Below are 20,428 nucleotides of genomic sequence, written 5' to 3'. Positions count from 1 at the left end.
GTCGCCCAGGTAATGTCTTCACATGAAGAACAACAACCGGACGTACTCGAGAGCACGCCGAATCGTCCCTCGTCAGAGCAAAAGAACAAGTGGCAGAGTGTTACAAAACCAATTCATATTCCATTCCTTCATGGCAGCATCTTACCGCCCGTTATGATGCTGTCATTCCGAACGTAGAGTCTCAGCGGCTCGATCTCGAATGGTAGAAAATCTCTTCTCGACCCGATTCTGTATCTGCTGTGCTGGACCTTCGGGATTGAAAGCTCAGTTCGTTTTGATATCGGACAAACAACACGTCAATGCTTTGAAATTCCAGAAGAGTGTGCAGCATGCAGAAGCTTTCAGCCTTGAATGTAAAGGCGCAAAAGGCAATGCGCTGACGACGTCTTTCGGACGTATATGCTCTCTGGACTGCGCAGGTAAGATGGTAAGTGGGGATCCAAGCGGTCGAAGTTTGTTCCGCAGAGAACTAGTACGTCCGTATCCAGGCCACTCGACATATGAGAAACACGGAAAGAGAGCGCAGTCAGAGCAACCAAGCTAAAGTTGACGTAGTTTTGCTCTTATTGGGGACATATTATATAAACGGTAGAGCTGCCACGCGTTTATGCTTCTGAACAAGCGCATCAACAACATTCATCAAGTCTGCCAAATACTACGCTTCCACAAACTACTAGTCCTTCTTTTTTTCCTACGAACATCAGTCGTACGGCTCAATCCGACAAGCCACTTTGTGATCCTGCGTTATCAAGACGCCTGTTACGAAATGGACAGCAACACCGTTCTTCGCACCACATCATTCTTGGGGTTGACCTCCTCCATCTGGCTCTCTGGGATCTACTACTCACAATCTCACCTCACCATTCCCCTGCTCTACGACCTTGCAGAAGACACTAGCGCTTCAATCTTCCAAGATCTGTACTACAGTGGAGCAAAGCTGATTGTTCCCCTTGTTATCACTTCCGTACTGTGCTCTGGGACTTCGGCTTACCTAGACCGCAAGAGGAGAGTCCGCTATGTGATTGCGGCACTTGCGACAATCGGGACTTTGGCTTGGACTAGAGCCGTCATGATGGGTGGGATCCAGAGGCTGATTGCTCTTGCAAATGAACCACTTCTACGGGAAAAGATGCAGCCAGGCGAGGTCGTGGAACTGTTGAAACAGTGGAGATGGATGAACATGGTACGGGCCGCTCTGGCGGGTATTGGAGGCATTGTTGGCTTGCTGGGGATGAATGGGACTTTGTGAGCATTAAAAATGGTGTCATTCTATAAGAGAACAGCCCCGAAAGTCCTTGCGGCCTACAAGGGCTTCCCGCTAGAATCAGGAATCATTATCATACCCTCAACAAGAGTCTCTGAAGCACTTGGCAACACACGCCTGCACAATCGACGTATCCGTCCATGTGTTTCCGCTTAGGGTTGGCGTCTCCGTCAACTCATAGTTTGCATCGAAACCGCCGGCGGCCCATGTCGTGTACCCAAGAAAGACGTCCGTGTTGTTCGCAAGGAAACTCAACTCCTGGCAAAGATATGTCGCGCAATTTGCGTTGTTCAGTCCACCTGACTCCGTGAGCATCGCGTAACGACCGTTCGATCGAAGGTAGGCCGCAAGATTCTGAAGACCACCACGGTAGTAGGACGAGTCGACGTTGTTCGTGACGCAATCACTATTCCCTCCCGCATTGTTCGCGTCGAGATATTCATGGACTTCAAAGATCAGCAGTGACGTCCCGCCAGCAGGATCCGTGATGCCCATCAACGCCGGTCCAGAGCCATCGCTGTTGGAAGGCAGGTAAGTCAAAGAATGTGTCCAGCCCTTGCCAGGAAGAATAATCATCTGGGATGTAGCGCCTGCCGCACGAATAGCGTTCACGGCAGACTGCAGTGTCGATGCCCAAGTGATGATGTCCATGACACCACCACTTTGGATTGATTTACAGGTTTCGTCATGCGGTTCGTTCATCAACCCGAAAGCAACACGGCTCTCAGAAGCATACTTTGTAGCGATCTGGCTCCACAGACTGGCGAACTGGGCGGCAGATGGTCCATCTTGGCCAACGATATAGCCATTGAACCGAGCATAGTTGTGCAGGTCAATGATGCAGAGCGACGCCCCGGAGTTGAGGCAGCCCTGTACAAGTTGGTCATAGGTTGCAAAATTGCTTGAGTCAAGCTGGTTTGCTCCCAGGGAGCCACCATCAAATTGGTTGACGAGGTACTGCCACGATACGGGAAGTCTGAAGGCATTCAGACCGTCGTCCTCCACAAAATGGTTGATTTGTGCTACAAAGTAGCTGGGGTCTGCGTACGCCGGACCGGTGTTGACACCGCATGTGTCATAAGTGCCGAACTCGAAGCCCGCAATGTTGACACCGCCGTAGCGGACACGAGAGCCAGTGGGCGAAGCACCGGAAGCTGTGCTTGTTGTCGTGGCTGTTGAGTTAGATGTAACTAAAGAAGACGCGGATGTCGTAAATGTGGTCAAGCTGGAAGTCTTGGTCGCAGACAGCGCGCTTGCTGGCCAACAATCAGCAACTCTTTCCCTACAATGCGGATACCCAAATCCTTGGACTTACCACTTGAGGGTGATATGCACTGCCAGTAGTAGTCATTCCCATAGACACACGGCCAATTCTCTTTGCAGCATGTAGGACCAGTCCAGCCAATTCCGCCACACTGCCCCCAATTCGTAGCACAAGCGGATTGCGCTGATGTGGTTGGGGATTGAGTCGCCGAAAGTGCACTTGCTACATGACGTTAGATCCCACGGCTTGTAAATCCTTTAAAGTCAAAAGCACTTACCACTTGAAGGCGAGATACACTGCCAGTAGTAATCGTTTCCATAGACACAAGGCCAGTCGTTGTCGCAACATGTGGCGCCAGACCAGCCATCACCACCACATTGACCCCAGTTGGTGGCACACGCACTCGGTGCGGCAGAAGTTTGGGAAGCTGAAGTGATCGCCGTGTTCGGTGCGCTGCTTGATGTTGGTGCCGCACTGCTGGTTGGTGGGAGACATTGGGAGTAGTTGGCGTCGACATATTGGCAGCTCCAGTCTGACTGACAGCAGAATGGACCTGTCCAGCCCATTCCGCCGCCGCATTGCCCGTATGGAGGGCTGCAAGATGAGTTACCAACGTAGGGCAGGCACTGGTAGTAGTAATCGTTTTCGATTTGACAACTTGAGCCGTATTCACAGCAGGTAGCACCGGTCCAGCCTATACCTCCACACTGGTCATAGAGTGCTGAACATCCTTGTGCTGCGACCCGAGAACATAGTAGGCTCAGTGCTCCCAGTGTGAGTGCCAGGGACCACTGCCCCATCCCTTGGGTTCTTTCCATTGATTTTCTCAGCGGGCCTTTCGCCAAATGAAGGACTGTCAAATATACTCGCTGCAAACATAAAGATAGAGAGGCACAACCGCTTGGAATTAATATACTTCTCTTGACCCCCTTTTATGATCTTGATCTCCTTTTATGACAGGGCTGGACGGACGCCAAGCAGCGTCCAGCCTTTTCGTGGTCAAGGCAGGCGCCATGCTTTGTATCGTCGAACAGGAAAGCGCCATGGTGTCACTGAACAGTCAGATGCATATGTGCTTCGGGTTCTCCACATGTCACGCAAGCCAAGTAGAGGTTGGGCGCGAGGAGCCGATGAAGATCGATCTCGTATGGTTGGGTTTCATGGACGTTGAGATGCTGTGCTGCTCGGGCCACACTGCGCGCAGAGATCCGTAGGTTGGCGAGGTCTGGCCTCTGCTTTCAGGAGCACACGCCCTCTCTTAGTACATAAAGCGACGTGTTCGAGAAGGTCGGATGACGCAACGTGTATGATCGTGATCGCCGCCGATCGGACATTCGTGATAGTAAATGCAGTGCCTCATATGGCGGAAGAGTTTATACATTAGAAAAACTTCGTATCTAGACACATCTGGGGCTGGCTGGTACAGCAAGAACACCATCACAGCTTTTAGGAGCTGGTTATCGGGCGTGATTGGGGGATAGGGGAAAAATTGAAAGTTGCAGAAATCAACTGATCGCGACTGTTCTCTCCGGCGCTGATGCTGTCTGTCACGTCTCAGACCTACCTGTGTCTGCGAGGTCGTGCGGATCTCTCTGAGTACCCATACAAGAGGAGAGATTCGACCGTTGAGATTGCTTCTTGAGCTCGGACCAAATTGACCAGCCTTTTCGCTTCCGTGACGACGGCTCGCGCCGAAAGCCATCGGCTCTGAGCACAGCATTCTCATATCAAGCGATACGGTGACAATCATCTGGACCATACCATAGTACAATTGCCAACACTTCGCGCCTATGAAGATACTGTATTGAGGAGCGGCGATGGAGAATCATGGGGGAGGTTAGACACACGGGAAGCCGACAGCTTGCGGACTCGTCGTAGAACTTGAAAGGCTGACTAAGCAAGAGGCCATGCGTATGGTATTAGCGTCGGGATACTTGCCTAATCTAGTACTCCCCGCTTCTTGCACTTAGTTATGAGTGACTATATATAGCGGCCAGTCTTTCCCTCTTAGATTAGTTAGTTAATTAATCTCTTTCGCCGCTACAACTATATGCGGATATAGTCACGTGATCTATAAACTCACTATACGATGCTCCGTACACAACGACATGGTTCTTCAGAACTTTTCCTCCTGGTAGTCGAGGTGAATAGGAATCTTCAAGTTCCGTACCCCATGAAGCGCTTACTCTGATCTGGAGCCTGTTCTGTCAGCATCCTGCAGGCACGGCATCTTCCAGGATTGGTTACCACATTCATTGCTGATTCGTCAGAGTTGCAGATCCGCTTTCGCCGAGTCTTCTTAAGGTCCTCAATTGCTTCGAGGATGTCACTCGATTGAAACACCTTCATTTGATCGACTTTTCCGAGTGTCCTAGTGAAGCAACCTAACCTATCAGCCTGCTACGCCGATCAACCCAAGCGGAATACCGAGCATCGTGATGGTTCAGGGGCAGTGGAAACGCGTCCTAGACGCAGAGGATATCAAGCGATCGTCACATGCCATTTCGGTGGCCGGGGATAGAGCTTACATCTTCGGTGGTGAACTCCGACCTCGTGAACCTGTCGATAGAGATATCCACGTGGTCAAGCTGAATGCCGGTAAGTGCCGAAGTCCGCTCTGGCTCTGGCTGCTGGAGGTCGAAAACCGGTTCGAAAAGTAATACCTCTGCAGGGCAGGATGGATCCGATATCATCTCAAGGATCTCTCCCTCTGAGATGGCTCCTTCGCCCCGAGTTGGGGTGCTCTCGACAGCGCTGAAAGGGAAGATATATGTCTTCTCGGGCCGTGGAGGTGTTGCCATGAGTCCAGTGGATGAGAGCGGGTCTTCATGGGCTTTCGATACCGTTCAGAGTCAATGGGCTAAAGTCTCGCCCAAGGACGGAGATGCGTCCTACCCTGAAGGCCGAAGCTATTACGCTATGACCAACGACGGCAACGACACCATCTTCGTTCATGCTGGCTGTCCCGAGAAAGGGAGGCTGTCGGATCTTTGGTCGTTCAACATCAATGATTGCACATGGAAGCACCTTGCTGAAGCGCCTGCGCCTGCCCGAGGTGGACCGTCGATCGCATTCTCTGATGGAAAGCTGTACCGCATGAATGGCTTTGACGGAAACACTGAACAAGGCGGGAACCTTGACGTATTCGATATTGCCGAGGACCGTTGGACAACGATCTCTTACGTGCCTGATGGTCGATCCGGCCCCATTTCTAGAAGTGTAAGCTGCCTTCTTGCTGCAGTTTTAGCTGGAACGCCGATTCTGATCACCATGTTCGGCGAGAGTGATCCTAGCAATCTTGGCCATCAAGGCGCTGGAAAGATGTTGGAAGATGTCTGGATTTTCGATATTACCGCATCCACGTGGTCAAAGTTGGAGGTATCTGGAGCTGAGCAACCTGCTCCCAGAGGCTGGTTTGATGCCGACCTCGTTCAAAGCTCATCTAGGCCCAACATTGTAGTCCACGGCGGCCTTGCTGAATCCAACCAGAGGCTTGGGGACGTCTGGATTCTTGAGCTTCGCGAATGACCGATGCAGGCTCCAATATACATGATTAGCCTAATAATTTGTAGCTGACTTGCATTAATGCAATCGTCTGTGCTACGGGACTTTCTATATTGATACGCTGCCCTAGGCTGTCCGAGCTCTCCATGGCTCCATCAACCCGGGCATTCGCCAGTTGAGTAGGTGCTGGCCATGCAGGAAGGTTTTGGAACACCTACACGAAGCCTCGGTGTACTGCGGTCTTACAGGTAAATCGTGTAATATGGCGCTAGGGTGTCATTCGACGACAAACAGCAGCGAGGACAATTTGTGTGGCAGGCGGGCCTCCTGTTCAAGCGGTGCCCAACTGCTGCTTCGTCGATTCAAGGACATAGTACACAATTGTCTTCCAGGGGTTCTTTTTCGTTCACAACTGGGAACGAGGTTAGCATGTTTCACAGATCCATAGGCTTCGCGCTTAAGCATACGTAATGGCCGCCGTCCACTCTCAGAATAATACCACTTGCCAGTGTCAGCTAGATGTCACGCCACATGTGTTCAAGGACCGACTCACGTTTGAAAATCGTTGAAGTAAGGGGTAGCAAAGTAAAGAGCTGCCTTAGCGATGTCTTGAGGGGTGCACAGTCGGCTCAGCGGGACTGGAGATGCAAGGCTTGTTCTGCTCTCAGCATCTGGTTCTTTGCCGATGAATTCACGCATCAGTGGTGTCTCGCTTATCGAAGGCGAAACGCCGTTTATCCTGATTCCCTTTGGCGAATACTCTGCGGCCAGATGACGTGTCACCATATCGACAGCCCCTTTAGTAGCACCGTACCAGGTAAGACCTGGAGTGGGCTTCTCGGTGATGCAGGATCCGATATTGATGATATTGCCATGCCCTTGTGCCAGGAAATGCGGTAATATGGTGTTCACTGAATGGAAAATGCCCTTGACGTTGATATCAAAGACACCTACAATGCAGTGGCTGCGTCAGTATACCTTTGAATACCTCATCCATGCCAGAAAGGGGCTTACGATCATATTCGGCCTCCGAGACAGTAATTGTATCCTTGACTCGATACGTCCATCCAGCATTGTTCACAAGAATGTCAAGCCTTCCGAGCTTGGTCCTGGCAAAGTCGAGCCCTTTCCTCCAGTCTGCTTCTACTGTAACGTTCATTGAAGTGAATTCAGCAGCCCCTCCGTCCCGGCCGATATCAGCAGCAACACTAGTTCATCTTAGTTATGGAATCCTTGTACGGCAGCAGGTCATGCTGGAAAGCACCGACCGTTGTCCATTCTCCTCATCGATATCTGCGATGATTACTCTAGCACCTTCTTGTGCAAAAAGTTTCGCGATCCCTTCACCAAAACCTAAGATGTTCAGCGGTAGTCAACCGAGCGCCCCTGGACGTATTACGTCGCGGAGACGGATAGTTTCTTACCACTTCCTGCACCTGTCACCAGGGCGACCTTGCCCTCAAGAAGCTTGACCGGAGCCATAGTTGCGAGTGCTGTCGATGGTCATAACTCAAGAGCCTTTGCTGTCGAGTTTATGTTCTTTTGTCAAGGGTTTGAGCACATGCACCCGAGTTCCTGGCGTCGAAGAGTGTGGAGAGAAAGTGGTGACGGTGGTTACTCCACAAATGCTCCTCCATCAGTCTTTGCCCTTTCCCGGGTGTTGTCTTTGCCGGACAACATCCGACCTCAATGCTAATCGAGCATCGACCAGGACTTCCAATAACGGAAAGCGCGCCGCCTGGTCGACCCACAGCCTAGGACGGTATCATTATGCATCAACTCAAGACTCACCCGAGCGGAGCAGGACGAAGACAAATCAGGCAATTGGCACGACCCGTATCCAGAATCTCAAGCTCCACTTGGATGGCGTTGACCGTACCAAGAAGGACATATCGCACCAGAGATTTGTCGATTAGGCTGCTGATGACAAAGTTCTGGAGAGCCACCGTCGCAGCCGTCCACTAGGCATGATCATATGAAGATGAGTGTGCAGCTCTTCGCGCCTCAGCAACTTCGTCCTCCACAATCATCATTACTTGGAACCAACAGTTCTCATCGTGCTCTTCACAATGTCTACCTACGAAGGAAGGCTATTCATCAATGGAGAACTTCAAGCGGCTTCGTCTGGGCGCACATTCGAACTAAAGGTTGGCGCACTTCAATGCTAAATGGAACCTTGCTAATTTGCAAGAACCCAACGACCAACGAAGTGATTGCAGATGTCTCGGTTGCGCAGCAGGAAGACGTCGACAGAGCTGTTGCAGCAGCCCAGAAAGCGCAGCCTTCCTGGGCAGCCACACCAGCGTATCTGCGAGCACGAGTTCTCCGAAAGTTTGCTGATCTCGTGCATCAACATACCACAAAGATCCAAGAGGTAGGATTGTCCAAGCATACATGCTGCCGTGGCTTCCCCATTAACACACGTATGCCCACAGCTCGACTCTGTGAGCATGGGAAAACCCGTCGCCTTGGCCGAGGGTGACGTCGAGGAAGGGCGGAATATCACGAACTATTTCTCGGGCCTTATTGAACTCGCAGATGGGCAGACCTCTGTCAATAGCCCCGACCATCTGAACATGATGATCCGGCAGCCATATGGAGTAGTGGCCGCCATTATTCCCTGGAACTTCCCGGCTATGTTGGTGAGTTGAGATTACGAATAATAGATACTCAATTCTAAAGACGAATAGTTTTGCCATGAGATAGCTCCGGCGTGTGGAGCAGGCAATGCGATGATTCTGAAGGTGAAGTCCTTACCACTTGTAATGTGCCGGCACTGGCTGACCCGGAACAGACATCAGAGAAGGCACCTCTCAGTGTAAGTCTACCAAGTCCACCAGATCCACGGCAATGCAGGCTGACGGTAGCAAGGGTATTTTCCTGGCTCAGCTTTGTTTGGAAGCTGGATTTCCTCCAGGGATTGTGAACGTTATCTCTGGTGCTGGAGATACAGGAGCACTGCTGTCATCTCATATGAAAATACGGTATGACCACCACACTGGACAGGAACTTTACAGCAATCTATAAAACTGACCGCCACACAGCAAGATCAGCTTTACTGGGTCAACCAATGCCGGGAGAGCTGTCATGCAAGCAGCTGCGCAATCTAACCTTAAGGACGTGGCCCTCGAGCTTGGTGGGAAGAGTCCCCTGGTAGTTTTCGCCGACGCAGATCTCGATCACGCAGCGCAGATGTCGCTACGATCGTTCACATTCAGTAAGTGGGCATACCGATGCAGACCTAGCGACTTCGAGGCTAACAGATTCACTAGACTCTGGCCAAACGTGCACTGCCTCTACTCGCCTCTATGTCGAGAAGGTGGTAGCATCGAAGTTCAAGCAACTGTTGGTTGATGGGGTGAAAAGGTTGGCACAGGGTCCACCAGCTCAGAAAACCACAGATCTCGGTCCCCAGGCCGACTCGACACAGGCGTCATCAATTTCAAGATTCTTGGAGACTGCTAAAAGCGAAGGACAGGTTCTAGTAGGTGGTGAACGAGCAACAGACGTTGGTGATAATTTCATCCAACCAACCATTTTCACTGGCCTCAAAGACAGCAGTAATATCAATCAGCTTGAAGTTTTTGGGCCAGTTCTGGTCCTGCATGAATTCAGTGACGAGGAAGAGGTGATTCAAAGAGCCAACGATACGGAATGTGAGTTGTTAGGGCCCTCCTGTCACTCGCTGGACTACTACTAATTGTTTTTACCAGACGGCCTTTACGCATCGGTCTTCAGCACTAACATCAACAAGGCGTTAAGAGTGGCCAGAGCTCTGGAAGCTGGATCGGTTGGTGTCAATGAAACCTCACCATACGGGGCTTATGAATTGCCATTTGGTGGCTTCAAAGCTTCGGGTATTGGACGTCAGAAAGGGTCAGATGCGGTTCGTTCTTGGACACAGGAGAAGACGGTCTACATACACCACGGATAGAGTCCTCAATATGAGGTTAGCTGCTGACAAAAGCGCCGAGCACTAGCAACTGTTGGTATTAAGTTGAGAGGGAATAAACATGCCCATCATTACATCGTTAGTACACTCAGACAGAGGTATTCTTAGTCCCCGTCACATAATGAGATGAATGTGATAGGTGATGCACTGAAGCGCTGGGTCTAGGGGGTGCAAGCATGATTCGGCCTGCGACTGCTCGCTTCCAGTACTCATTCACTGATGAAGCCATGGGGAATTCGGAAAATGACTTAGCCGTGGATGCCGTACGTGCGGATCCAGCACGATTCACAGAGAGCAATTGGCGAGACGGCATGACTTGGATCATACAAAGAACCTAAAACAAGATGTCAACTCGTCGACAGCTATTGAGATACAATATTCAGAATCACGAAAGTCTCCCACAGTAGTGAAGACATGACACACCATGACAATGGGCCGAGAGTTGGAATCATAGGCCTGGGTGCCATGGGATTGGGCATGGCGTCAAACCTCGCCCGGTCCGGGTTCAGCGTGACAGGCTTCGATATACAGCAAAGCGCGGTAGAACAACTGGTCGCAAGGGGAGCCAAGGGCGCAGACACTCCCTCAGCGGCTGCAGAAGATGCAGACCTCCTTATCATCGTCGTCGCGACATCTGATCAGACTTCGACGGTGCTGTTTGACGACGAAATCGGGGCACTGACGACGCTTCCCCAGGGCAGCACCATTCTGCTTTGTATCACTGCCCTGCCTGACTATGTGACGGCTCTCGATCGGCGACTCAAAACAGTGGGCCGGCCAGATATCAAATTGATCGATTGTCCGATCTCTGGAGGGGAGGCACGCGCTTGGAATGGCACCTTGTCCCTGCTGTGTGCCGGTCACGAGCCAGATATATCATCTATTCGCGACGTATTGGACTGTCTCAGCTCCAGGTTGCACATTGTTTCAAGCCGCATCGGTGATGGCTCAAGTCTCAAGCTGGTTCATCAAATCCTTGTCGGCGTTCATATCCTCGCGAGTGTCGAATTGATGGGCTTGTGCTATGTCGCTGGCCTGGACCTGCATTCAGTATACGAGAGCGTCATGGGCGGAGACGGTGCCAGCTGGTTGTTCGGCCAGAGGGCTGCTCACATGCTGGACGAGAACGAACTACCGGCGTCGTCACTATCCATAATCACAAAAGATATGGTATGTGGCCTATATCCTTTCATGGCGCTAGAGACCAGAGTACCTGTTTCCACGGGTGCCTGGGAATATCACGAGGGTCCTAGATTGAACTACACGTGTGTTTGCTGACCAGTTGCTCTACGAACAGGCCATGGTGACTGAACATGGGCGATGTCACCGTGTTCCTCTCCCACTATCATCGATAACCCATCAGCTTTTGGTTCAAGCCTTATCAGCAGCCTGGGATGCTAAAGACGACTGTGTCACCATTAATGCATATCTTTTGACATCGGGCACCCTCCAGGATCTCAGACAGGGTGGAAGCCAACCAAGGGCTTCCTCCAATCTTGACGCGGCTGCCGCATCCAGCTTGTTGATAGGAATCCACGCTGCGGTCGCCATCGAGGTGTTGCTGTTTGCAAAGAAGCTGGGTCTTGATCTAGGTGTCCTCAAGGAGGTGGTGCAGGGCGCAGCTGGCTCCAGTGTTATGTTCGGAAAAGTGTGCGCACAAGTGGAAAAGATTGGAAAGTGCTCTCTCGTGTGTTTGGATGACTTCGATTCCATTTCACAGAACATGGTGAGTCCTTTATCGAGGGTGACTACTCCATGGTGAAATAGTGTTGACCAAAATCTTTGCTGTAGGCCAACGCCATTGCGAGCACAAGAGCCCTGGGATATCCACTTTTCATTGCGTCTACAGCTCTCCAACAGTACTACTGCGCATGAAACCAGAAATTGCGGTGATTTGAAGAAGAGGCAATGTTGTGGATCTGCTAAGGCTGGAGGTTCAAGGCCAGAATCCCAAATCAGGCGCTGGGTAGCAAAGTTTGCTGTCGATAGGTTGCTCCTTCTTTGCATGCAAAGTCTGAAGATCTTCATAGGATTCCTCACAGTCTATGTCTCCAAGTAGACAATAGCAGATGCCTTTGACCGATGATACTAGAAGGCAGAAGGCGGTGGATCTTGATTTGGGTAGGATCCGGAACGATGAGAGCGGGCTCATAGTCATGATAGCTGCCAACAGACCGAAACATGAGGCATCTACTAACGCAATATCCTGAAACCTTTAACCGTCATTCTCGGTCACAGTCCTCTTTGGTGCAACTATGTCCCCGTGGAGCAGAGGGAAGATACTTAGCCGAAGAAGGGAACGCCGGATAAATGCTCATGTAGGCAGGCGGACCAGTCCGCTTGTTGACCTAGCTACAAATACTCTGCACCTACGCTCAAGTGAACGACGGCAGACGTATGTCGCTTTGAACACGTCTTTCGTCACAATGGGCGTCTATCACATTGGTAAGCCCTCTCCAGCGGCTGCTCGAATGGCCTTCCTTTGCCTCCTTGGCTCTTCCATGTTTTTTGGCCCCTCAGGTGTTTCGCCCTGACATCCTATTGACCTCGCATAGTTCTGTTTAAACTGTTGCCAGTCTACGAAGAACCTCTGCTAGAGTATTGGAAGCAACAAGTGCATGGGCTGGTAGGGGTGGTTCCGGGTAGGAACAGCCACACTTCAACCTGTAAAACTCGACAAGCTAAATGGTCACTGGGTCCCTGCATCAGGACTCAAATACGTTGATGTTGGCGCTCCACTGCCAGCCACCGCGGAAAAGGCCAAAGGCTTCAACATCTCGCTGGTAGCTGTGCTGGAAAATCCCGAAGATGCATTGGTGTATGCAGAACATCCTGCACATGAAAAGTGAGTCCTTCACTCCATTTCTGCTGTCCAACCCAGATCTAGTCATCCAAGGAACGTCCTTGGACTGAACCAGAACGGACCCCTCAAATTCACGTTTGGCCCTAACTCATGCAGGATCATTGCGGAGTGTCGACCCAAACTCTTCGAAGAGGTCTTGGTTTGCGATATGGAGTTCCAGGAAAGATGAGGCTACCCTTCCGCTCCGCAAGAATCTAGCTGCGTCGAGATTGCCTTAGTTAGTCATGTCCCGTCTAGGGTGCATAACCGAGATTTCTTTTGAACTGATCCTGGCCGTGTCTGCATATGAAGTTAATGTACGTCGTGCATTGGAAGCTTGTCCCCGACTTACATCTCCAGATCGTCCCAGGCACTGAAATAGTTCAGTGTAGCATCCTCGCCAAACAACGCGCTCTGCGACAAGATTCCATCGCTGCCGGCCGTGGGGAGCTCAAATTGTGCGAGATGTGAGCCAAGATCTCCCGAAGGGCCGGCTTGAGGATCCAAGAGTAGATCAGTTGTAAGGTTCGACCAGGAGCCAGGCATATCCATGAACCCCGCAAAGCTCTGCTCCATACCGTCGTCCAGGCTATCTGGGACTGTCGGTTCAGTCTGAACTCTGTCGACAACAAGACCTTTGGCAGGTAGAGACAAGTCGGAACAGCGTGCCGGGTGCATCCTCTCAGTTGGCCAAGGGCGATCGTGGTTTTGGGACGTGGTATGATCCTGGTTGTTCTCTTGCCTCGCAATATGACTACTGTCGAGAGGCGGCTGCGAATGCACAGCACTTCCCTGGGAATGGATTTTCCTTTTCAGCTGCGACATAACTTCAGATATTGAACTTGGATCAGTCGTCTCTTGATGCAGCATAGTCCTTGTGAGGTGAAAAAGGGGCGGCAGAGCTCGTTGATTGAAGCAGCTCAAGAAGCGTTCAAGTCCATGGATTAAATTTTGCCCTTCCTGGCAGTATTCTGTGCCGACCGAAGGTTGTTGATGCTTATCAGGGCTGAGAGGCTTGCTACATAACAAGAAGACGACCATATGAAGATTCAGTATGTTTGGAGGCATAATGCTTGGATCCGCTGTTCTGGAGTCGTCTCCAAAGAAGGCTTTGATGTGTTCGGGTAGCCCGTCGTGCCACGTTTCTAGTATTCGCATGCAGTCTTCGTCAGTTTGTGTCGACGAAATACATATCTGGTCATTAAGAAGGCAGAGAACTCTGAGTAGTTGGTTGAAGACACTGATGGCGTAGGTCGGCAATCTAAACTCTGCCTCCTCGGCTTCTACTCCCGGCAGAAGTGCTTCTTGGAGATGCCATGGCTCCCAGTCTTCATCTCCTGGGTCGTCCAGTGGCAGCAACGATTGCACATGCTGCGGTCGCAAACGAGGAGCTTTTCCGGTATGTGCCGATGTCAAAGTATCCAGTAGGAAGCATGCAAGCCAGACGCGTTGATGATGGTCATTCTGGCAGTTATCTTCCTGATCAAACCCGATATGCGAGGCGAGCAAAGTGGCCTGACCTGTCACTATCGAAGCGACACCCCACTCGCAAGAAGAATAGTGGAATAGTGCAAGGATAGTAAGTGCTTGCACATGGCCTATCGCATAGTCGTCGGTCCTCTCCAGTGGGATGAAATTTCTTGCTGTCATGTATATATCTTCCACAGGCATTGAAGATCTCTGTCGTGGCTGTTCTCCCTGGTTCCAGGCATCGGATATCAGTGCAGCGTACGCAAATGCGGCCCATAGAACGGCATTACAAGCTGAAGTATTATCGTCGCAATTTTTGCCGGCGAGCGCTTTGCGGTACGAGTATAGGGACTTGTAGATGGCATGGCGTTCCACGATTGGAAACCAGCTGTGAGTAAGTGCGAAATAGCTGTCGAGTAACCTTTGAGGATTTTGCGGCAATTCTGGGAGAGTAGAATGACCTGATTGACTTGAATTGGTACATGGAAGGTTGGTTTGCTCATGAATCTCGCATCGGCAGCGCTGGCAGAGAATCTGTCCTTCCATGCCCGCATTGGTCGGTGGTTGTGTGGGAGAGTGGCTCGGTAAGGCCCACGTAGTACTCGAGTCTTTCGTCTGCAGCCACGATTTTGTTGGGTCGGATGTTTGATAGTCATCTTCCAAGTCTTCACTGGAGGTCAGGAGTGAGTCTAGGGCTTGAGGAATCCTGCTTGACTTCCATGCCTCTACCGGTGATTCACCAGGCTTAGGACCGTCCCGAATATCATCCCTAAACCAGAAACTTCTTCTGGATGTGCTTGAGATGAGTCTTTCAACAGTGGTTTCGCTTCCCTCAACCGACTGGAAGACCAATCCCCATAAGCACTCAAGAGCTCGGACATAGCCAGTCCTGAGGCCTCGTCGCTTCACTGTAGTTCCATACGAACACATCCTCTTGGCTTCAAGGCACGTTCGGCACGAGGGCACTGCGCCGTTGCACTTAAGTTTGCATTGTCGGCACCAATTGCAGGCCTTGGAAACCCTCCGTCTTTTGTATGAGGTGGCGCTTGCATCTTCTTCAGACGGTGTGCGTTGTGTAGCTTGACCATCGGCACTTCTTGATGCCTTCATTCCGTACTGATTCCCAATTTCGAGTCTTGTACAATGAGGCCGTTGCTGAGTGCACTTGCATATAGAACATTAGGGTGTACATATCATCAGCCTTGTCTTGCGATATGAAAGGGCTGAAACGATATCCTGGATCAATGAAGCAAGAGACGTCCTTTTCCTCGCCGTGATCATGCTACGTCGGTCAGATCACAGCGGCTGAGCTTCCTATGGCAGAGAGGCTTCCTAAGGTACCTAGGTACCAATAGGCAATAGAGATTGCTTACCCCGTACCTCGGCCTAGTCAAGCCCGCCACTCGATCATCCCCAGCACATACCGTCTTTCGGATGGGCCATAGGGATGGCCAAAGTATGTCCTGCTGCGCTGCGTGTTCTATTGGGCAATGCCTCACCACTTATTCTCGTGTCAGCAGGCCAGCGGTGCACAGGCCACAAGGGATCAAGTTTTAAGCACATCATCTCGGTGCCCACCATTGTCCGGCTAACAATATAGCCGATTGGCTCTAGACACTTGTGCCTTCTTTCAATGCCGTGCAGAGAGAGCGATGCCATCAGCAATGGTCATGAGAAAGAGAGAAAGGCATAGATGTCGGCAGCATGGTATTCGTGTCGTAGGCCCGGCATTCCCAGCGTCATTTTATGGCTACCTAGTCTTTGGTTAGGACCATCACAAAATGACTGCAAGTCAAGCATTCGCTTTGGAAATTGATGGGCCACAGGTGAAGCTTCATGAAGTTGCACCGGCATCGAATCCCACACATCACAACGACACGCGCGGTGGATGTGTCGCGCATGATGCAAGACCAACAGTAAGATGATGAGTCGATGTAATCCCCAGCACTGACGACCTTTTCATGCACAGTCTAAAAACAATATCCTCTCTCGGAGAGCGTCCGAAGAGAAAAAGCAGCATCGCAGACGGTCAATTGGCAAGGATGCGTCTATACTCTTCATCGGACCTCGTGGGAACGGAAAATCCAGCTTGGCAGTCATAGCTGGGCTGATTTTGAAGAGAAGAGTCATTGATGCTGATGATCATTTCACCACAACCACAGGACTATCTAAGTCCGCTTTCAGGAAAAAGCATGGCCGCGAAAGATACCGGGAGCAAGAACTGGAGTCAACTCGGAATATGCTTGCACAATATGACAAGGATTGTGTAATCGCCTGCGGACCATGTATAGCAGCGGAACAATGTCGACAATTTATGACTGAGTACCGGAAGAACCATCCAGTTATTTACGTTGTTCGGCCAATTGAGGAAATTGAAGATTATCTGGGACTCCAGGGGAATGGTAATATACAGAAGTGGATGAGCGACGTTCATGCAATCTACAACGGGCTTTCGAATTTCGAATTCTTCAACCTGCCCGAGAGATACGGGGACAGCCGGCGATGTGCGGCGCAGGAGAGCCTGGAAGCAGTCCTTCCGCACCGTTTGATGCGCCGGAAGAAGGTCCAAGCACTGCAGAAGACTCAGACTGCACTGGCAAGATTTCTCGCAGCCGCCCTGGGATACGATTCCTCACCTCTTTCAGACGGCGTCTTCCCAACATTGTATCCAGACTTTCCGGAGCGCAGGGCCTATTCAACTGCCTTGTGTATCTCCGTTTCTTCCCTCGCAAACGGATCTGTGGACCTTCGACGGATCGCCGCTGGAGCAGATGCAGTGGAATTGATTGTAGACACCGAGAGTTCTCAGTGTAGGGCTCTGGTCACTTCAGGAACGGTCGCACGGTTCATTGCAGAGATCCGCCGTTTTTTGTCTGTTCCGATCATTTATCATGCTCGCTCTAACGACAGCATGGACGGTGATTGGGCTTTGTATTTCGACCTGCTGTATCAGGGTTTGCGTTTTGCGCCAGAATACCTTACTGTCGACCTGAATGCTCCGGAGGCAGGGATCTGCGCATTGGTTCTGAACAGAGGCATGACAGTTATAGTCGGCCATCGCCACAACACGTCAGCTGGGGATCATTTCTGGCGATCTCACCATCCACTCGAACAGTATAGGAGAGCGCTTCGTCTTGGATGCGGCTTGGTGAGAATTTCGAAGCCTTGCGAAAGCATGACGGAGAACTTCTCGTGCCTGACCCTGATTGAAAAAGTTAACGCTTTACCCGACGGCATTCCTATCATCGCTTACAACACAGGTCAACTAGGGTCGTTGTCCGTGGCATTCAATCCCATTTTGACACCAGTTGTGCATGCATCCGAGCAGCAACATCAAGCGGAGCATTATCTGCATGCCTCCTCAGAAATGACTGTCCGCCAAAGATGGAACACGTTGTTTTCGCTACACGCCTTGCAGGCCCTTCGGTACTATGTTGTCGGCTCAACTGTGGAAAGCAGCTTGTCCCCTGCCATGCACAATGCTGCATTTCAAACGCTCGGAATGCCCCATACTTACACCAGCCGAGAGGCGAAGCTGCTAGACGAACTCCTCCCAATATTTCTAGACCCAACGTTCGGAGGTGCCAGCGTGAGCTTGCCGTTCAAGACGGAAGTCCTAACTTTGGTCAAGAAGGTCAGCCGCTCTGTTGAAGTCATTGGTGCCTCAAACACGATCCTTCCGATTCGCGCATCTAGCGCATATCAAGGCCTCCCTGATCCGCGATGTAAAGCTCAAAAACATCATGATGGACCGGTTACAATGCTCTATGCAGACAATACTGATTGGATGGGCATCTACGCATGCGTGTCTCGTTCCATCTCCCCAGCAAACTCTGTGAATCCACAGACATCTGGGCTTGTTGTCGGGGCGGGTGGCATGGCACGTGCAGCTGTTTACTGCTTGTTGTACTTGGGTGTACGAAACATTTGCATCGTCAACCGCACAGTAGTACACGCTCGATCGCTTGCCAACCATTATGATAAAGTCTATGCAAAGTTCTTGAAGCACGAGCGCGATGACTGTCAGCCACGAGAGAAAAGCCAACCTTGCGATCTGAGAATTAAAGTCCTCGAGTCCGTTGATGCTCCTTGGCCTGAGAATTTCACCCAACCGAGCATCGTCATATGCGCCATCAAGGCCTACGACAGGGCACGGATGGACAGCGAGCCTTTCCGAATGCCAAGTCAATGGACAAAGAATCCCACAGGAGGTGTCATTGTCGAAGTAAGTTGTCCGTTATCCTCTCATCTCCTGTATACTAAGTTGAGCATCAGCTGGCTTACCATACCTCGGAGACCCCGTTGATGCAACAACTACGAGAGGAAACGCACCCTGGATGGACGGTCATTGACCCCGTCGAGGTCCTGTTCGAACAAGCTTGTGCGCAGTTCGAGCTCTTCACCAGTAGCAGAGCTCCCCGAGAAGCAATGTGGGCGGCGTGTCTTAGTGATTATGCTGACAAGATGAAATGTAACGCCTACAGGAGTGTATGAGGGTGCTCCTGGCATGCTGGGTTGTTGTATTGAAGAACCGGCACCATATTAGGGATAATTTGGCGTTGCGATTGATAGGGGAATTGTTTTCGGACGGGCACTTCACAGGCACACTTCGTCTCTCGTGGCAATCAGCACAAATTCATCTTCATTGCTGCATGTCTGTTGTCTGCTGTTGAGCGTGTTTCTGCAAAACCTGGACAACCCGGTCCCATGAGGTTCTCGCACGTTCCGCCCACAACTCAGAGACCATGGATTCCTCCGCCATGTTACGGTGGAAGACCTCCATGCTTACCCACCCTGACCACTTTTTATCGAGCAGCCAAGCACGCAGAATATCGTCCATTGGTAGATATGCGCCCTTTTCGGTCTCGTACGGGAAAAGTCTGCCGTACAAACACCATGATCGCGTGCAGTCCTGATCCGCAGCATAAGCCGGGTGACCTGGTAGAAGAGGTGGCCGTTGCCTCTCAGCGTCACTCAGCTGAACATAGGCGATCCTTTCTGGGGGGCATGAGTCCAGGAATCTTTGGACGCTGTCTCGCAGGGCAGAAGCACCGCCAGGCCGGAGGCCACTTGGGGCCCTCGCATCTGCCCAAACTCTGGCTAAGACGTGGTAAGTATCCAAGCAAAGGCCAAAATTGCTTCGGTCTACATGTTGTACAACTCTGAGGGATTCTTCCCAGTCGGCTACGTGTGCACTCCATGCCAGTGCTTCGTATGCGAACGAGATAGGGGAGTCCTGTTGCCGGCCCAGATCGGCTAAGGCCTGCAGTTCGGTGATGATGACTCTCTCTTCGCCTATGGCGGCTTTACTGTCGTTCGCTGGTATTTGAATGACATCGGTGCCCAAGTTGTGAGCAATTTGCATCCACTCGCGTGCGGTGTCCAGCCGTCCTTCTAATGGTGTTGGTTCTCCTTCGAAGTTGCTAAACGGTCCATAGGCAATGATCTCCATGTTCGACCTGTTACAAAGTTTTCCAACCGCGGCTGCGGCCTCCAATCGTGCCATCCTATGGCTCTTCGCAAAATTGTTCAGGTCCGTATCGTGGGGCTCGACGCCACTAATTCCGGCGGATTTGGCTGCTTCAATTTTCCGCTCAAGGGTGTGAGACCGGTGCCAGCCCAGCGAGACCGTGGCTACTGCGAGTTTGTGATTCATCCTGCTCAAAGTTGATGGCTGACTTTCTGTTCCCTGGGACTAGGTACGATTTCAACTACAGTCGATCTTGCAGGTGTACTCTCCCTTTTAACTTATACCCTATCAGCGTGTTCTGGGAAGCTGTTTCCTGACAGTATCCAGCATTTATCCCGGCTGAGAACACTCGTGTGGTTCGCCCGGCAATGGGTTCACCCATAGGCTGAGCCATCATGGGTGATCAGCCCGCTCATCAGTGGACAGAAAGACTACTACGGTCTCATGGGTAAATTGTGTAATGAAACCCGATTGACCGGGGCGCAAAACCGCTGCCGCTTGAATCGTCGAAGCAGCGGTTAGCACTGCATTGAACAGGATGCCCGCCTGCCACACAACTTGTCCTCGCTGCTGTCTGTCGTCGAATGATACCCACCATATTACACCGTTCACCCATAAGACCGTAGTATGTATCTTTGTTGCTACCGCACCTATCGCTCCTC

General features: G+C 51.3%; 9 protein-coding genes across 10 annotated transcripts; 5 read left to right on the top strand and 4 right to left on the bottom strand.

Annotated features, from left to right (window-relative positions):
• Positions 1 to 611: 611 nt before the first annotated feature.
• PV05_10202 (uncharacterized protein) lies at positions 612 to 1,379 on the top strand. Its single transcript, XM_013456618.1, has one exon. It carries the CDS (start codon positions 767 to 769, stop codon positions 1,247 to 1,249), a length of 483 nt encoding a protein of 160 aa, XP_013312072.1. The 5' UTR covers positions 612 to 766; the 3' UTR covers positions 1,250 to 1,379.
• Positions 1,168 to 4,086, bottom strand: PV05_10201 (uncharacterized protein). Its single transcript, XM_013456617.1, has 3 exons — positions 2,806 to 4,086; positions 2,580 to 2,750; positions 1,168 to 2,520 (listed from the first exon to the last, which is right to left on the bottom strand). The coding sequence occupies exons 1-3, from the start codon at positions 3,344 to 3,346 to the stop codon at positions 1,346 to 1,348; spliced, it is 1,887 nt and encodes a 628-aa protein (XP_013312071.1). The 5' UTR covers positions 3,347 to 4,086; the 3' UTR covers positions 1,168 to 1,345.
• A 485-nt stretch (positions 4,087 to 4,571) lies between these two features.
• Positions 4,572 to 6,472, top strand: PV05_10200 (uncharacterized protein). Its single transcript, XM_013456616.1, has 2 exons — positions 4,572 to 5,126; positions 5,200 to 6,472. The coding sequence occupies exons 1-2, from the start codon at positions 4,967 to 4,969 to the stop codon at positions 6,054 to 6,056; spliced, it is 1,017 nt and encodes a 338-aa protein (XP_013312070.1). The 5' UTR covers positions 4,572 to 4,966; the 3' UTR covers positions 6,057 to 6,472.
• On the bottom strand, positions 6,055 to 7,609 carry PV05_10199 (uncharacterized protein). Its single transcript, XM_013456615.1, has 6 exons — positions 7,457 to 7,609; positions 7,301 to 7,385; positions 7,047 to 7,240; positions 6,586 to 6,982; positions 6,500 to 6,533; positions 6,055 to 6,444 (listed from the first exon to the last, which is right to left on the bottom strand). The coding sequence occupies exons 1-6, from the start codon at positions 7,512 to 7,514 to the stop codon at positions 6,439 to 6,441; spliced, it is 774 nt and encodes a 257-aa protein (XP_013312069.1). The 5' UTR covers positions 7,515 to 7,609; the 3' UTR covers positions 6,055 to 6,438.
• A 369-nt stretch (positions 7,610 to 7,978) lies between these two features.
• On the top strand, positions 7,979 to 10,082 carry PV05_10198. Of its 2 annotated transcripts, XM_013456614.1 has the most exons (9): positions 7,979 to 8,179; positions 8,224 to 8,406; positions 8,468 to 8,674; positions 8,723 to 8,776; positions 8,827 to 8,850; positions 8,904 to 9,016; positions 9,077 to 9,249; positions 9,305 to 9,688; positions 9,746 to 10,082. In XM_013456614.1, the coding sequence occupies exons 1-9, from the start codon at positions 8,102 to 8,104 to the stop codon at positions 9,964 to 9,966; spliced, it is 1,437 nt and encodes a 478-aa protein (XP_013312068.1). In that variant the 5' UTR covers positions 7,979 to 8,101; the 3' UTR covers positions 9,967 to 10,082. The 2 variants fall into 2 exon arrangements, with proteins under 2 accessions (XP_013312068.1, XP_013312067.1); XM_013456613.1 differs by lacking the exon at positions 7,979 to 8,179 and having other exon boundaries at positions 8,199 to 8,406.
• A 316-nt stretch (positions 10,083 to 10,398) lies between these two features.
• On the top strand, positions 10,399 to 11,859 carry PV05_10197 (uncharacterized protein; the record flags this gene model as incomplete). The annotated part of the gene is made up of 3 exons (XM_013456612.1): positions 10,399 to 11,154; positions 11,282 to 11,710; positions 11,776 to 11,859. The coding sequence occupies 3 exons, from the start codon at positions 10,399 to 10,401 to the stop codon at positions 11,857 to 11,859; spliced, it is 1,269 nt and encodes a 422-aa protein (XP_013312066.1).
• A 429-nt stretch (positions 11,860 to 12,288) lies between these two features.
• Positions 12,289 to 15,406, bottom strand: PV05_10196 (uncharacterized protein; the record flags this gene model as incomplete). The annotated part of the gene is made up of 2 exons (XM_013456611.1): positions 12,289 to 13,126; positions 13,179 to 15,406. 2 exons carry the CDS (start codon positions 15,404 to 15,406, stop codon positions 13,081 to 13,083), a joined length of 2,274 nt encoding a protein of 757 aa, XP_013312065.1. The 3' UTR covers positions 12,289 to 13,080.
• A 602-nt stretch (positions 15,407 to 16,008) lies between these two features.
• PV05_10195 (uncharacterized protein) lies at positions 16,009 to 18,947 on the top strand. The gene is made up of 3 exons (XM_013456610.1): positions 16,009 to 16,212; positions 16,266 to 18,521; positions 18,572 to 18,947. The coding sequence occupies exons 1-3, from the start codon at positions 16,078 to 16,080 to the stop codon at positions 18,788 to 18,790; spliced, it is 2,610 nt and encodes an 869-aa protein (XP_013312064.1). The 5' UTR covers positions 16,009 to 16,077; the 3' UTR covers positions 18,791 to 18,947.
• Positions 18,939 to 19,952, bottom strand: PV05_10194 (uncharacterized protein; the record flags this gene model as incomplete). Its single annotated transcript, XM_013456609.1, has 1 exon — positions 18,939 to 19,952. The coding sequence occupies one exon, from the start codon at positions 19,950 to 19,952 to the stop codon at positions 18,939 to 18,941; it is 1,014 nt and encodes a 337-aa protein (XP_013312063.1).
• Between the last annotated feature and the right edge of the window lie 476 nt (positions 19,953 to 20,428).

Source organism: Exophiala xenobiotica, assembly GCF_000835505.1.
Source record: "Exophiala xenobiotica strain CBS 118157 unplaced genomic scaffold supercont1.6, whole genome shotgun sequence".
NCBI classification, from domain to species: domain Eukaryota; kingdom Fungi; phylum Ascomycota; class Eurotiomycetes; order Chaetothyriales; family Herpotrichiellaceae; genus Exophiala; species Exophiala xenobiotica.
Note: the sequence above shows the minus strand (reverse complement) of the source record. Positions and strands in the feature narration are given on the sequence as shown.

What these genes read in the sequence shown, in the direction of transcription:
- PV05_10202 (XM_013456618.1), top strand. Translation starts at nt 767, where the DNA reads ATGGACAGCAACACCGTTCTTCGCACCACATCATTCTTGGGGTTGACC.
- PV05_10201 (XM_013456617.1), bottom strand. Translation starts at nt 3,346, where the DNA reads ATGGAAAGAACCCAAGGGATGGGGCAGTGGTCCCTGGCACTCACACTG. An exon ending in GTGTATCTCGCCTTCAAGTG is followed by an intron (nt 2,751 to 2,805) that starts GTAAGTGCTTTT and finishes AACGTCATGTAG; the next exon opens with CAAGTGCACTTTCGGCGACT. An exon ending in GTGCATATCACCCTCAAGTG is followed by an intron (nt 2,521 to 2,579) that starts GTAAGTCCAAGG and finishes ATTGTTGGCCAG; the next exon opens with CAAGCGCGCTGTCTGCGACC.
- PV05_10200 (XM_013456616.1), top strand. Translation starts at nt 4,967, where the DNA reads ATGGTTCAGGGGCAGTGGAAACGCGTCCTAGACGCAGAGGATATCAAG. An exon ending in CGTGGTCAAGCTGAATGCCG is followed by an intron (nt 5,127 to 5,199) that starts GTAAGTGCCGAA and finishes ATACCTCTGCAG; the next exon opens with GGCAGGATGGATCCGATATC.
- PV05_10199 (XM_013456615.1), bottom strand. Translation starts at nt 7,514, where the DNA reads ATGGCTCCGGTCAAGCTTCTTGAGGGCAAGGTCGCCCTGGTGACAGGT. An exon ending in GATGAGGAGAATGGACAACG is followed by an intron (nt 7,241 to 7,300) that starts GTCGGTGCTTTC and finishes AAGATGAACTAG; the next exon opens with TGTTGCTGCTGATATCGGCC. An exon ending in CTCGGAGGCCGAATATGATC is followed by an intron (nt 6,983 to 7,046) that starts GTAAGCCCCTTT and finishes ACTGCATTGTAG; the next exon opens with GTGTCTTTGATATCAACGTC.
- PV05_10198 (XM_013456614.1), top strand. Translation starts at nt 8,102, where the DNA reads ATGTCTACCTACGAAGGAAGGCTATTCATCAATGGAGAACTTCAAGCG. An exon ending in GCAATGCGATGATTCTGAAG is followed by an intron (nt 8,777 to 8,826) that starts GTGAAGTCCTTA and finishes GACCCGGAACAG; the next exon opens with ACATCAGAGAAGGCACCTCT. An exon ending in GCTACGATCGTTCACATTCA is followed by an intron (nt 9,250 to 9,304) that starts GTAAGTGGGCAT and finishes CAGATTCACTAG; the next exon opens with ACTCTGGCCAAACGTGCACT.
- PV05_10195 (XM_013456610.1), top strand. Translation starts at nt 16,078, where the DNA reads ATGACTGCAAGTCAAGCATTCGCTTTGGAAATTGATGGGCCACAGGTG. An exon ending in CGCATGATGCAAGACCAACA is followed by an intron (nt 16,213 to 16,265) that starts GTAAGATGATGA and finishes TTTCATGCACAG; the next exon opens with TCTAAAAACAATATCCTCTC. An exon ending in CAGGAGGTGTCATTGTCGAA is followed by an intron (nt 18,522 to 18,571) that starts GTAAGTTGTCCG and finishes GTTGAGCATCAG; the next exon opens with CTGGCTTACCATACCTCGGA.